General features: G+C 39.3%; 1 protein-coding gene across 1 annotated transcript; it reads left to right on the plus strand.

Moving 5' to 3' along the window:
- Window positions 1-6,029: 6,029 nt before the first annotated feature.
- LOC113689238 (uncharacterized) lies at window positions 6,030-6,632 on the plus strand. The gene has a single exon (XM_027207039.1). It carries the CDS (start codon window positions 6,030-6,032, stop codon window positions 6,630-6,632), a length of 603 nt encoding a protein of 200 aa, XP_027062840.1.
- The last annotated feature ends 6,189 nt before the right edge of the window (window positions 6,633-12,821 follow it).

Genomic DNA, 12,821 nt, shown 5'->3' on the forward strand with positions numbered 1-12,821 from the left:
TCTTTTGTACACGAGATTAGTTGTATTTCATTAATTTGAAAAAACTAGTTTTATCAATTGATCTTTAACATTAAGAGGAGCTTGATAGTCAATTGGTTTGTATTTCTTCTCTTTTTATTTACTTATTATTATCTTGTGATCCATAAATTGCATAGCTTTTCTACTTCTCTCAAGTGATATTGTTCATTCATTAATTGATTCATTGTGTGATCACTTAGAAAAGAGGGTAAATTGAATGCTATTAAGGTAAATATTGAATGCTAGGATTTTGATATTGGACTTTTGTAATTTTCCCATAAGGCAAAGTGGGGATTGAGTTGATTGCACTTGGAGATGGCCAGTCCCAGTGTGAATTGACTTGGTTCTTACTTAATGTTGCAGTTAACTATTTGGACCTATTCTTTAAGTGTGCACCCTAGGGCCGTCGGGGCGGTGCTGGTAGATTAGGTGGGCTCCGCAGGGGAGTTGCGTTAGGGCCATTGACTTGAATTATTTTGTTGTCTTGTTGATTTGTTTTGAAATCAATGTGTTCAGTGTTTTGATACTAACCGTATTTTGGCTAATTTGTGCATATCTTTGGCGTAAACCTGTATATGCATGTCAAAAATCTTGATCATTTAGTGTGTTTTATATGGTGTTTTATATGGTAAAGTTTTCAAAACAAATGGAAGCCGGTGGCCGAGGTGGAGGTAGGGGGCGAGGCCGAGGCAAAGGAAAAGGTAGGGGACGGAGACCAGAACCCGAAAGGGTGGAAAATGAAAATGCGAACCACCAAGCTGATAACCAAATAGCTACAGCCATACAACAGATGGCAGATTTGCTGGCACGAATAGTAGACCAATAGGGTCAGGGTATTGGGAATAATGCCGGAAACCCTGGAAATAATCCGGGCAATCACGAGGGAGTGGACCGTGCCATAGAACGGTTTCAAAAATTTGCACCTCCAAAATTCATAGGTGGACCAGGCCCTGACTTAGCTGAGGGATGGATGGACCGCATGATGGATATATTCGCTGTGCTCGGGTATCCAGAGAAACGGCAAGTATCTTTTGCTGTCTTCCAATTTGAGGGACCAGCCCGAGCATGGTGGAACGTAATAAAGGTTAAGTGGGAACGAGAGCAGACCCCCTGGATTTGGGTCAATTTCACCCGTGAGTTTAACGAGAAGTATTTGCCACCAATTGTTCAAGAAAGACGGGAAGAGGACCTTATCCGCCTGCGTCAAGGGCCGTTAAGTGTGGCAGAGTACGAGACACAATTTACCAAACTCTCTCGTTTTGCTCCAGAATTAGTACTAACAGATCAAAAGAGAATTCGTCGGTTTGTCCAGGGTTTAAACGTGGAAATACAAGAGGCACTGGCGGCTGCCCAGTTGAATACATTCAGCCAGACCCTGGAAAAGGCACAGCGAATAGAGACGGCAAGGAGTCAGGTGAAAGCTTTCCGTGACAAGAAGAGAACACCATCTGATACTTATACCTACACTGGTGGGCAAAGCTCGGGAAGCGAGCCACCTAATAAGAGGAGTAAGGAAGCCGATGGTACACGACTAGTGGGGACTCCGAATCAAGGTAAAACAAGGGAAGATCAGGTTCGAAAAGGGCCCCAAAGTGGTGTCTCACATGGGGAATCGATGTTCGGAACCAGAAGAGTATGTGATGTCTGTGGGGCCACTAACCATACGGAAGATACCTGTTGGAAGAAAGAGAAAAATCGGCGATGTTTCTGATGTGGTAGCAATGAACACCTAGTTGCTCAGTGCCCTCAGAAGTCGAGGGGAGGAAATAAATCAGGGACGAAGGGAACCATTTCTAGGCCGATCAGGAACACCAAAGGTATGAATTCGAGAACGAAATTCTTCTAAGAGGGGTAGGTTGTGAGATCCCGATTCGTCCTTAATTTTGAATAAGGATTATTAGTACTAAATTTTGCTATAAAATTTGATTTTAAGGATGATGGTAATTCTTTACATGTGATTTTGCTTTTAGAATCGAAAAACCTTAATTTGGAATTTTATTAAAACCCTAATTTCGCCAATGTTATAATGATTGTTTTATTTTTTTTATTATGGAGAAAGTATGATTAAGTATGGGAGGTTAAGATAATAAGGTGATTAGTGAAATGATTAAGTGTGACAAAGTATGTTGGATTAGAATAAGTTGTATCCTATGGAGTTAAGTGCAAGAGTTCCAAACATTTGTGGGCAAGAGTGTGAGAAAACAAAAAGGAAGTTGCAAGTAGGGCTGCAAACGATCCGAGTCGAGTCGAGTTTTGAGCTAATCGAGTCGAGTCTCGACCAAATTTTACCAAGCTCGAGCTCGAGTTCGAACTCGACGAGCTGGCAATTTTCGAGCTCGAGCTCGAAAAAAATAAAAAAAAATATTTTATATAAAAAAAATAAATAAAAAAATATTTTTTTCTGAATAAATAATAAAATATTAAGGATATATACGTAATTTCACCATGAAAATAAAAAATAAAAAAAAATATATATATAATATACGTAATTTTATTATTAAATAAAAATAAAAATAAAAAAAATATATATATTCAAGCTCGCGAGCCGGCTAACGAGCTAACGAGCTTAATATTCTGAGCTCGAGTTCGAGCTTAGCTCGAGTTCGAGCTTAGCTCGAGCCGCTCGCGAGCCGCTCGATTCGCCGCTCGCGAGCCGCTCGATGCGTTTGCAGCCCTAGTTGCAAGGAATAGGAAGTGAATAATCATCTTTTATGTGATTGGTTGGTGGAAAATATCTCCTAATGGTCTTGACTAAGTATTAATTCTAGAACATCCAAGAGAACACAAGACATAAACCAAATCAAAAATTAAAGAGAGAGAGAAAAACCTTCATCTTCACTCCAATTTCTTACTTCAATCTTGAGTTTTAACCGATAGAATTGCAAATCACTCTATAAAAGTTGGCTACTAAGGTAGATTAAAGGATTGGGTGGAGTGATTTTGAAGGGACAAGCTCCAAGCTACTACCTTTCTTGTAGTTGTAAGGTATTTTGCCAAGAACATCCTCTTTACTTCAATTAATTGATTATTAGTGATTTTTAGTGGTTTTAGATGTTGTTTTGTGGAAGATTAGCACTTGAATGCATGAATTCCAGATTTCTGGAAAATTGTAGCCCTATTCTGTTCGGTTTTAGTGCTCCATGTTAGAGGCCGAATTAGGCTTACCACAAAATATGAAAGTTGTATAGAATGATGATTTATAGGTGCCTACAAAATTTCAGCTCAATCGGAGCAACGTAGCCTATGAAAATACCAAAATACCCCTGCTGCCCTGTTTCTATCCGAACATGCTAATCAGCATCTGTAATTGGTTGTTTTGACCAGTAATACTACTGCTTTGGTTGTTGATGTCTTCTTAAGACTTATACCCTTGTATTCTAGCTTTCAAATGGCTTTGGAATTACATAAATTGGAGTTGTGTGTGCTGAGATATGAGTGAATAAAGCAGGACTGCTAGTTGATTTCTGCAGTGAATTTCGAACTGGAAAATATGGAGTTGTTTTGTTAAATTTGACCTAGTTAGGGTGAGAACTGGACTGAGTGGCCTTCATGAAAGTTGTAGCTTCTTAAGTTCTTGATGTGCCTGCAAACTTTCAGGTCAAACGGATCAGTGTAGTCCGAGTTATAGCCAAAAACACTTGCACCTATTTTGTACACTGGATTGTGTTACGCTTTTTAATTTCGCTTATGACCATACTCAGTTTGTTTTGATAATGTCCGAATTGGGTGTTGACCCCTTCATAATAAATGTAGATCTTGGTCTTAGCTTCAAAACGGTATAAAGTGCATCCAAATCCGAGTTCCGTAGCTTCAGTTATGACCAGAATAAGATCGGTTGTCAGAACTGCCTTTGAATTTGGACAGTTCTGACAGGAATTTTGAACCCCTTTTTCCCTATGCTTCGTACTGATTCAGTTTTGGGTCAAAATACAAAAGTTATAGCCTTATGTCTTTGCTTTCCAATGCCTTTGGAATTTCTTAATTTGGATTTGTGAGTTGTGAGTTATGGTCCAGCAAACAAACCCTGTCCGTCACCCTAAAATGTAAATTTCTGGTACGGTTTTCCATAATTTCGACCTGCTTCCATTCACATCTAGATTAAGGTGTCTTCATAAAATTATAGCCCTTATTCTTAGCTTCACAGCAGTACCCAATGCATTTCAATCCGATAACCGTAACCTGAAATTTGATCAAAACGGTTCTAGGTGCCAAATCTACCATTTCCGTTGCCGGCCGTTTATGTTTTCGTTTGCCATTTCCGCACATGCATGTGCCAATTTTGCCGTTTTGCTTAATTTGTGCACTTTAGTTGTTGTTTGTGTAATAATATGGCTCAACCTTCTGCTACAGGCGGTGACGGGTTAGACGGAGTCGGTGGGGCCCACTAACTGGCGACTTGAACATTTCCGTACTTTCTCTTGTTACACTTGCTCTTTAGGTGAGTAATCAGGGTTTCTGTGTAACTCAATACTAATATGAGTTTACTATGAAAAATGGGTACTTAGACGAGGGTGTATTTTATCGCATTCGATCTAAGACCCATTAGTTGCTCTTGATATCTGTGAAATATGATTTTTTGTGATTTGTTATGGAGCATTTATTGCTTGTGAAACATTTGCGGAGCATTTATTGCTTGTGACGCAATTTGAGAGCATTTATTGCTTGAACTAGAGCATTTATTGCTTGAACCAGAGCATTTATTGCTTGAACTACGATTTTAGAGCATTTATTGCTTGAAAAATATTTTGAGCATGTATTGCTCGTGATTTGAGCTGAGGCTCATGGTCTCTTTATCTGGGATCCTTTAAGAGAAGCGAGCTGTGTGGCTTAGGATCTCAAGGGTCAACCAGTGATCAAGCTTGACAAATGAGTTGGCTTGGGAGCCACCCGTATCCTTACCATGTGATGTTACTTTTTTGCTTTGGTTTTGCTCTCACTGTGTAAATGTTGACATGTAAAAAATTATATTTTTACCCCTAGTTAGTCACTAAACTTCTAGCTTACCCCTTTTCTTTTGTTTTCCTTAGCAGGGCCGACGCGGGGAAATTTTGGCACCATCACTAGTATAGTTAGGCTTCGTTTGTAATCTCCGAATAGTTAAAATATTTTTCCCTATTATAGTGATCCGTGTACGGACCTTTCTTAGGGTCCACTCTTTGGTTTTGGTTATAATAATAAGGATGTAATGGTCTGAGTAGTTGCTTTTGGGGATGTAAATAGAACTCTTTTGTCGATGTATATAATATGAATAGTACTCTTTTGCCGTGTGAATAGCTTTTATTTGCTTTTGCCTCTGAGTCCCGGCGAGAGTTGGACAGGCGGTCCGCCGAACCCTTTGGTACGCCTTAGGGGGAGGTGGGGCTGTCACAAGTGGTATCAGAGCGTAGGTTTCAGATCTTTGTAGTGCATCCGAGGTTTCAACGTTTAGGATGCCGGACTGTGGGGTATTTGGCTATTAAGGTAAATATTGAATGCTAGGATTTTGATATTGGACTTTTGTAATTTTCCCATAAGGCAAAGTGGGGATTGAGTTGATTGCACTTGGAGATGGCCAGTCCCAGTGTGAATTGACTTGGTTCTTACTTAATGTTACAGTTAGCTATTTGGATCTATTCTTTAGGTGTGCACCCTAGGGCCGTCGGGGCGGTGCTGGTAGATTAGGTGGGCTCCGCAGGGGAGTTGCGTTAGGGCCATTGACTTGAATTATTTTGTTGTCCTGTTGATTTGTTTTGAAATCGATGTGTTCAGTGTTTTGATACTAACCGCATTTTGGCTAATTTGTGCATATCTTTGGCGTAAACCTGTATATGCATGTCCAAAAATCTTGATCGTTTCATGTGTTTTATGTGTTGTTTTATATGGTAAAGTTTTCAAAACAAATGGAAGCCGGTGGCCGAGGTGGAGGTAGGGGGCGAGGCCGAGGCAGAGGAAAAGGTAGGGGATGGAGACCAGAACCCGAAAGGGTAGAAAATGAAAATGCGAACCACTAAATAGCTACAGCCATACAACGGATGGCAGATTTGCTGGCACGAATAGTAGACCAACAGGGTCAGGGTCATGGGAATAATGCCGGAAACCCTGGAAATAATCCGAGCAATCACGAGGGAGTGGACCGTGCCTTAGAATGGTTTCAAAAATTTGCACCTCCAAAATTCATAGGTGGACCAAGCCCTGACTTAGCTGAGGGATGGATGGACCGCATGATGGATATATTCGCTGCGCTCGGGTATCCAGAGGAACGGCAAGTATCTTTTGCTGTCTTCCAATTTAAGGGACCAGCCCGAGCATGGTGGAACGTAATAAAGGCTAAGTGGAAACGAGAGCAGACCCCCTGGACTTGGGTCAATTTCACCCATGAGTTTAACAAGAAGTATTTGCCACCGATTGTTCAAGAAAGGCAAGAAGAGGACTTTATCCGCCTGCGTCAAGGGCCGTTAAGTGTGGCAGAGTACGAGACACAATTTACAAAACTCTCTCGTTTTGCTCCAGAATTAGTACTAACAGACCGAAAGAGAATTCGTCGGTTTGTCCAGGGTTTAAAAGTGAAAATACAAGAGGCACTGGCGGCTGCCCAGTTGGATACATTCAGCCAGACCCTGGAAAAGGCACAGTGAATAGAAACAGCAAGGAGTCAGGTGAAAGCTTTCCGTGACAAGAAGAGAACACCATCTGATACCTATACCTACACTGGTGGGCAAAACTCGGGAAGCGAGCCACCTAATAAGAGGAGTAAGGAAACCGATGGTACACGACTAGTGGGGACTCCGAATCAAGGTAAAACAAGGGAAGATCAGGTAGGAAAAGGGCCCCAAAGTGGTGTCTCACATGGGGAATCGATGTTCGGAACCAGAAGAGTATGTGATGTCTGTGGGGCCACTAACCATACGGAAGATACCTGTTGGAAGAAAGAGAAAAATCGGCGATGTTTCCGATGTGGTAGCAATGAACACCTAGTTGCTCAGTGCCCTCAGAAGTCGAGGGGAGGAAATAAATCAAGGACGAAGGGAACCATTTCTAGGCCGATCAGGAACACCAAAGGTATGAATTTCGGGGTTGAAATTCTTCTAAGAGGGGGAGGTTGTGAGATCCCGATTCGTCCTTAATTTTGAATAAGGATTATTAGTGCTAAATTTTGCTATAAAATTTGATTCTAAGGATGATGGTAATTCTTTACATGTGATTTTACTTTTAGAATCGAAAAACCTTAATTTGGAATTTTATTAAAACCCTAATTTCGCCAATGTTATAATGATTGTTTTATTGTTTTTATTCTGAAGAAAGTATGATTAAGTATGGGAGGTTAAGATAATAAGGTGATTAGTGAAATGATTAAGTGTGACAAAGTATGTTGGATTAGAATAAGTTGTATCCTATGGAGTTAAGTGCAAGAGTTCCAAACATTTGTGGGCAAGAGTGTGAGAAAACAAAAAGGAAGTTGCAAGAACTAGGAAGTGAATAATCATCTTTTATGTGATTGGTTGGTGGAAAATATCTACTAATGGTCTTGACTAAGTATTAATTCTAGAACATCCAAGAGAACACAAGACATAAACAAAATCAAAAATTAAAGAGAGAGAGAAAAACCTTCATCTTTCACTCCAATTTCTTACTTCAATCTTGAATTTTAACCGATAGAATTGCAAATCACTCCATAAAAGTTGTCTACTAAGGTAGATTAAAGGATTGGGTGGAGTGATTTTGAAGGGACAAGCTCCAAGCTACTACCTTTCTTGTAGTTGTAAGGTATTTTGCCAAGAACATCCTCTTTACTTCAATTAATTTCTTATTAGTGATTTTTAGTGGTTTTAGATGTTGTTTTGTGGAAGATTAGCACTTGAATGCATGAATTCCAGATTTTTGGAAAATTGTATCCCTATTCTGTCCGGTTTTAGTGCTCCATGTTAGAGGCCGAATTAGGCTTAGCACAAAATATGAAAGTTGTATAGAATGATGATTTATAGGTGCCTACAAAATTTCAGCTCAATCGGAGCAACGTAGCCTGTGAAAAGATCAAAATACCCCTGCTGCCCTGTTTCTATCCGAACATGCTAATCAGCTTCTGTAATTGGTTGTTTTGACCAGTAATACTACTGCTTTGGTTGTTGATGTCTTCTTAAGACTTATAGCCTTGTATCCTAGCTTTCAAATGGCTTTGGAATTACCTAAATTGGAGTTGTGTGTGCTGAGATATGAGTGAATAAAGCAGGACTGCTAGTTGATTTCTGCAGTGAATTTCGAACTGGAAAATATGGAGTTATTTTGGTAAATTTGACCTAGTTAGGGTGAGAACTGGACTGAGTGGTCTTCATAAAAGTTGTAGCTTCTTAAGTTCTTGATGTGCCTGTAAAATTTTCAGGTCAAACGAATCAGTGTAGTCCGAGTTATAGCCAAAAACACTTGCACCTATTTTGTACACTGGATTGTGTTACGCTTTTTAATTTTGCTTCTGACCATGCTCTGTCCGTTTTGATAATGTACGAATTGGGTGTTGACCCCTTCATAATAAATGTAGATCTTGGTCTTAGCTTCAAAACGGTATAAAGTGCATCCAAATCCGAGTTCCGTAGCTTCAGTTATGACCAGAATAAGATCGGTTGTCAGAACTGCCTTTGAATTTGGACAGTTCTGACAGGAACTTTGAACCCCTTTTTCCCTATGCTTCGTACTAATTCAGTTTTGGGTCAAAATAAAAAGTTATAGCCTTATGTCTTAGCTTTCCAATGCCTTTGGAATTTCTTGATTTGGATTTGTGAGCTGTGAGTTATGGTCCAGCAAACAAACCCTGTCCGTCACCCTGAAATGCAAATTTCTAGTACGGTTTTCCATAATTTCGACCTGCTTCCATTCAGATCTAGATTAAGGTGTCTTCATAAAAATTATAGCCCTTCTTCTTAGCTTCGCAGCAGTACCTAATGCATTTCAATCTGATAACCGTAGCCTGAAATTTGATCACAGCGGTTCTAGGTGCCAAATCTACCGTTTCCGTTGCCGGCCGTTTATGTTTTCGTTTGCCATTTCCGCACATGCATGTGCTAATTTTGCCGTTTTGCTTAATTTGTGCACTTTAGTAGTTGTTTGTGTGATAATATGGCTCAATCTTCTGCTACAGGCGGTGACGGGCTAGACGGAGCCGGTGGGGCCCACTAGCTAGCGACTTGAACATTTCCGTACTTTCTCTTGTTACACTTGCTCTTTAGGTGAGTAATCAGGGTTTCTGTGTAACTCAATACTAATATGAGTTTACTATGAAAAATGGGTACTTAGGCGAGAGTGTATTTTATCGCACTCGATTTAAGACCCATTAGTTGCTCTTGATACCTGTGAAATATGATTTTTTGTGATTTGTTATGGAGCATTTATTGCTTGTGAAACATTTGCGGAGCATTTATTGCTTGTGACGCAATTTGAGAGCATTTATTGCTTGAAATAGAGCATTTATTGCTTGAACCAGAGCATTTATTGCTTGAACTACGATTTTAGAACATTTATTGCTTGAAAAATATTTTGAGCATGTATTGCTCGTGACTTGAGCAGAGGCTCATGGTCTCTTTATCTGGGATCCTTTAAGAGAAGCGAGCTGTGTGGCTTAGGATCTCAAGGGTCAACCAGTGATCAAGTTTGACAAATGAGTTGGCTTGAGAGCCACCCGTATCCTTACCATGTGATGTTACTTTTTTGCTTTGGCTTTGCTCTCACTGTGTAAATGTTGACATGTAAAAAATTACATTTTTACCCCTAGTTAGTCACTAAGCTTCTAACTTACCCCTTTTCTTTTGTTTTCCTTAGCAGGGCCGACACGGGAAAATTTTGGCACCATCACTACTATAGTTAGGCTTCGTTTGTAATCTCCGAATAGTTAAAATATTTTTCCCTATTATAGTGATCCGTGTAAGGACCCTTCTTAGGGTCCACTTTTTGGTTTTAGTTATAATAATAAGGATGTAATGGTCTGAGTAGTTGCTTTTGGGGATGTAAATAAAATTCTTTTGCCGATGTATATAATATGAATAGTACTCTTTTGCCGTGTGAATAGCTTTTATTTGCTTTTGCCTCTGAGTCCGGGCGAGAGCTGGGCAGGCGGTCCTCCGAACTCTTTGGTATGCCTTAGGGGGAGGTGGGGCTGTCACAATGACTCCTTGATCGTTTGCCTTCTAGTGTTAGTTTCTTGTTACAGAAATTTAAAGATGTTTTCCCCGAGAAGATACCTGGTGGGTTACCATCTATTCAGAGGATTGAGCACCAAATCGATTTCATCCCTGGTGACTCCTTGTCTAACAAATCAGCTTATCGCATGGGGCCTGAAGAAACAAAGGAAATACAAAGGCAAGTTGATGAGTTGTTGGACAAAAGATGGGCTTGAGAAATATGAGTCCTTGTACAGTTCCAGTTATTCTCGTCCTAAAGAAACAAGAAACGTGGTATATATGCGTTGATTGTAAAGCTGTAAATGCCATAACGGTAAAGTATCATCACTCTATATCTCGTTTAGATGACAAGTTAAATGAGCCACATGGTACTGTAATTTTTACATAGATTAATCTTAAAAGGGTCTACCATCAAATTCAAATGGAAGAGGGTGATTAACGGAAAATTGCTTTTAAAATTAAGTATGATCTATATGAGTGGTTAGTTATGCTATTCGGGTTAACTAATGCTCCTAGTACTTTCATGCGTTTAATGAATCATGTGCTTAGACCATTTTTAGAAAAATTTGTGGTTGTTTATTTTGATGATATTTTAATTTACAGCAAGAGTTTAAATGAACATCTTGGACATTTGCGAGTTGTACTTAATATTCTTAATAAAGAGCGCTTATATACTAATCTTAAAAAGTGTCTTTTGCACTAGAAAACTCACATTCGTTGAATATGTTGTTAGTGAACAGAGAATTCGAGTTGATGAGAGCAGCAAAATCAAGGCCATTAATGAGCGTCCGCCTCCTAAGAATGTTGGAGAGACAAGGAGCTTCTATGACCTGGTAAGTTTCTATCGAAAGTTTGTTAAGGATTTCAGCACTATTACTATACCTTTAACAGCCATCATCCAGAAGGATGAGAAGTTCCAATAGGGCGAAATCCAAGATAAGGCGTTCCAACTCCTTAAATAGAAGTTCACACATGCACCTTTACTTTCTTTATCAAACTTTGATAAAGTTTTTGAAATTGAGTGTGATGCTTTGGATATAAGAATTGGAGCCGTGCTAACTCAAGAGAGAAAGCCAACTGCTACTTTAGTGAAAAATTAAATGATGATGCCTTGAGCTACTCAATGTACGACAAAGAGTTATTTGAATTGGTGTGAGCATTAAAGACTTGGCAACACTATTTTTGGCCTAAGGAACACATCACACACACGGATCATGAGTCGCTCAAGCATCTAAAAACTCAACACAAATTGAGTAAGCGGCATGCAAGGTAGGTTACTTTTTGTGAAGACGTTTCCTTATGTGATTAAGTACAAGACGGGTAAGGCTAATATCGTCGTTGATGCCTTATCTAGACGGTATTATTTACTTACTTTACTTGACACCAAATTGCTTGGTTTCAACCTACTTAAAAAGGTTTATGAAACTGATCATGACTTTTCTAGCATATACAAGTCGTGCATGTCTTTAGGTCATGGTAAGTTTTTCATTCATGATGGATTTCTATTCTGCCTTGATAAGTTGTGTGTTTCAAGTTGTTCTATTCAAGAATTGCTAACCCCAGAGGCACATGGAGGGGGTTTGATGGGGCTGTTTTGCAGGAGCATTTCTTTTGGCCAAGATTAAGAAGGGACGTTGAGAGAATTGTATCACAATGCACTACGTGTCATCGAGCTAAATCCGAATTTCAACCATTTGGTTTGTATACACTTTTGCTTATTCCTATAGTGCTTTGGGTTGATATTTCTATAGATTTTGTTCTGGGTTTACCTAGGTCTAAAAGAGGTCATGGTTGTGTGTTTGTTATTGTTGATCGTTTTTCTAAAATGGCTCATTTTATTCCTTGCCATAAAACGGATGATGCTATGCATGTTGCTGATTTATTCTTTCGTGAAGTAGTCCATTTACATGGTATTCCTAGAACCATTGTGTCAGATAGAGATGTAAAATTTCTTAGTTATTTTTGGAAGACATTGTGGGAAAAGTTGGGTACTAAATTGTTATTTTCTACATCAAATCACCCTCAAACAGATGGCTAAACTAAAGTTGCTTACCAAACTTTATCTACTCTTTTAAGGGTCATAATTAAAAAGAATTTAAAGTTATGGGAAGAATGTTTACCACATATTGAATTTGCTTATAACTGTACTGTTCATAGTGCTGTTAAGTTTTTACCATTTGAAGTTATTTACGGTTTTAAGATTTAACCCCTTTACTTTACGTGAGCGTACTAACCTAGATGGTGCCAAGAAAGCCAATTTTGTGAAAGCTATACATGAGAAAGTATGAGCTACCATTGAAACTCGAACAGCTCAATATTTGCATCACGCTAATAAAGGAAGACGTCGCATGGTGTTTGAACCAGGTGATTGGGTGTAGTTCCATTTGCATAAAGAAAGGTTTTCTGTACAACGTCGAATAAACTAGATCCACGTGGAGATGGACCTTTTAAAGTTTTTGAGTGTATTAGTAATAATGCATACCAGCTAGAGTTTCTAGGTGAGTATGGTGTAAGTGCGACATTTAATGTTGTTAACTTGAGCCCTTATTTTGTAGATGAGGTCGATTTGGGGTCAAATTGCTTGCAAGAGAAGAGGAATGATGAGGTTGATGGAGGTCCAATGTTGCAAGTAGAGCAAGTTAAGGTTCCATTGGATCC

This window comes from Coffea arabica, chromosome 5c, assembly GCF_036785885.1.
Source record: "Coffea arabica cultivar ET-39 chromosome 5c, Coffea Arabica ET-39 HiFi, whole genome shotgun sequence".
Classification (NCBI taxonomy): Eukaryota; Viridiplantae; Streptophyta; class Magnoliopsida; order Gentianales; family Rubiaceae; genus Coffea; species Coffea arabica.